The sequence below is a fragment of the Pistacia vera genome, unplaced genomic scaffold (assembly GCF_008641045.1).
Source record: "Pistacia vera cultivar Batoury unplaced genomic scaffold, PisVer_v2 Contig432, whole genome shotgun sequence".
Taxonomy (NCBI): Eukaryota; Viridiplantae; Streptophyta; class Magnoliopsida; order Sapindales; family Anacardiaceae; genus Pistacia; species Pistacia vera.
Genome location: NW_022196260.1, coordinates 265,976 through 268,803, shown reverse-complemented (window position 1 = coordinate 268,803; position 2,828 = coordinate 265,976). Strand labels below are relative to the sequence as shown.

The following is a 2,828-nucleotide window of genomic DNA, read 5'->3' as shown; positions in this document are numbered from 1 at the left end:
TGACTAAATTTGGTAGTGAAGAATCAGAACTGAGTTGTGAGATTTGAAATGGTTGCGAATTGGCTGACATTTTTTAGAAATGAGTTGCTGACATTTTTTGTTGATGATCAGAACTGAGTTGTGAATTTGGCAGTGAGAATCAGAATTGAGATGCTGACATTTTTCAGAATTGAGTTACTAAATTTTTGTTTGCTGATGACTGAAACTGGTAGTAAAGACCCTCAACCAGGTTTCGTTTGAGAGGAGATGTTGAGATAAGAAAAGTAGTGTAAGTGCACAGACTGATGACTGAAACTGGTGGGTGAGGCCCCTAACCGGGTTTCGTTTGAGAGGAGATGTGAGATAAGAAAAGTAGTGTAAGTGCACAGATGTCAAGTACTTAAACCAGGTTGCTTTGAGAGGAGAGGTTGTATAAGAGGGTGAAATGCAAAGTCGTTAAGTATTGGATGCTTTAAGGGCAAAGCGGTGTCGTTTAAGTAAAGGTTTCAGCTCACCTTACTCTTTACTCTGTAAACAGTGTTGGTATAAAAAGAGCAGTAGCTCTTCCTCATTTGTATGGAAGGTTTGGGCAATTGAAATACAAATCAGTTGCTCTCTAAATTCGTTCAAGATTTCTGCATAAATCACAAGCCAGACATGGAACTCTTTCTCTTCAAGTTTTCTACTTTCTTTCGTTCTCTCTCCCTTACTTCTACTTTTACACTTCGAACAAAAAACCCGTTTAAAAAAGGCTTCAAAAATTACGCTATTGTAGGAGTTTACCAGATTTCATCAAAAACTGAAAACGATTCCTTGACTGGACAACCGAAATTTAAAGATTCTCCCAACAACACTTCTACCTTGTTCCGTCCTGGCAAAGTCCGTGGCGTTGTCACGGCGAACCCATTGAACGTCGAGCATATTCTCAAGACCAACTTTGAGAACTACCCAAAAGGCTATCGGTTCATCCGGCTTCTTGAAGATTTTCTCGGCCGAGGAATCTTTAACTCCGATGGAGAGTTATGGAAAGTCCAGAGGAAAACTTCTAGCTATGAGTTCAACACAAAATCGCTTCGAAATTTCGTTATGGAGAATGTCAGTACTGAGATATTGTCAAGGTTAGTTCCCATTTTAAACAAAGCCTCGAAAACAGAACTAGTGTTGGATTTACAAGATATTTTAGAGCGTTTTGCGTTTGATAACATATGTAAGGTGGCTTTTAACGTTGATCCCGGTTGTCTTGGTGGAGATGGAACTGCTCGTTCCGAGTTTATGCGTGCGTTTGAAGATGCAGCAACTCTTAGTGCTAGCAGATTCTTGTCTGTATTCGCATTCATATGGAGAATCAAGAGGTTATTTAACATAGGATCAGAACGTGTACTGAGAAAATCAATTTCAGAAGTTCATGAATTCGCTAACGATATTATTCGTTCAAGAACGGAAGCAAAAGCCAAAAATATGGATGAAGATTTACTATCACGATTTATCGGAAGTGATAATCATTACTCCCCGGAATTTCTCCGAGATATAGTCATAAGCTTCATTCTTGCAGGACGAGACACGACATCTTCCGCTTTAAGTTCCTTCTTCTGGGTATTATCTACCCGTCCAGACGTTCAACAAAAGATATTGAAGGAGCTTGAGTCAATTCGGAGCCGAAACGGAAAAAGTATCGGAAATGTTTACAGTTACGATGAATTACGAGAGATGCATTATTTGCATGCAACGATATCTGAAGCAATGAGATTGTACCCGCCAGTACCCATCGATACAAAAGCTTGCATCAAGGACGATATGTTGCCGGACGGCACATTTGTCGGCAAAGGATGGTTTGTAACGTATCATGCATATACGATGGGGCGAATGGAGAGCATATGGGGCGAGAATTGCCATGAATATCTACCCGAAAGGTGGCTGGAAAATGGAATTTATCGGCCGGAAAATATGTTTAAGTTCCCGGTATTTCATGCTGGGCCGAGAATGTGTCTGGGGAAAGAAATGGCATATATTCAGATGAAATCAATTGCAGCGTCTGTGATAGAGAGGTTTGTGATTGACGTACAGGGTAAGGGGAAGTGTCCTGGACACGTGTTATCGTTGACTCTGAGAATGAAAAATGGGTTACATGTCAGAGTGAAAGAAAGATGTGTAGACATAATCAACTGAGCTAATGAATCAGTAATTAAGTTCATATGCTTCTGTGTAATAAAATATATTTGTTTGATAATGTATGTGATTGCGAAACGCGGGCACCGATTTTGCCAACCACCGTCCTTGTCAGCAACTTTGCTTAAAATTCCTCTCCACAATGTTTAGATTATTGTATATATCAATAAAACCCCAACAACAAATTGCCATTAATTACCGCTGACTCAAACATAAATGCCTTCTCTCTATCAATAAAACCACAATGTTGAAAATTTCATTGCCGCTGTCTCTCCATTCACCGGGAAGTCCACTGCCATCGTGTAAATTATAATTTTTTTAATAATTTATTTGTAACCATTTTGTTGTCTAAAAATCAAAAGAATTAAAATTAACCCATTCTCATTCTCATATTAAAAACGGAATGAAGTACCATTGATGATTTAAAAAATGGCAATTGCTTATAATAAAAAATTTTGGATGTTAATGCTATGGCATGATATATGATTATCTAATTTGTTGACTTTGTTTATCCTTAACTTTTTTCCTCCAATTAAAAATTTGAGTGTAAGATGCCATATAAAGAATTGATAAAAGAACATATATATATATATATATACACACACACACGTGTGTGCGTATTATTAAAACCAAATTATCTAGAGCGTTGAATATACATAACATATTTCATCACGGTTTTGAGA

General features: G+C 37.8%; 1 protein-coding gene across 1 annotated transcript; it reads left to right on the top strand.

Annotated features, from left to right (window-relative positions):
• Positions 1 to 636: 636 nt before the first annotated feature.
• On the top strand, positions 637 to 2,287 carry LOC116143686 (cytochrome P450 94A1-like). Its single transcript, XM_031429127.1, has one exon. It carries the CDS (start codon positions 637 to 639, stop codon positions 2,143 to 2,145), a length of 1,509 nt encoding a protein of 502 aa, XP_031284987.1. The 3' UTR covers positions 2,146 to 2,287.
• Positions 2,288 to 2,828: the final 541 nt, after the last annotated feature.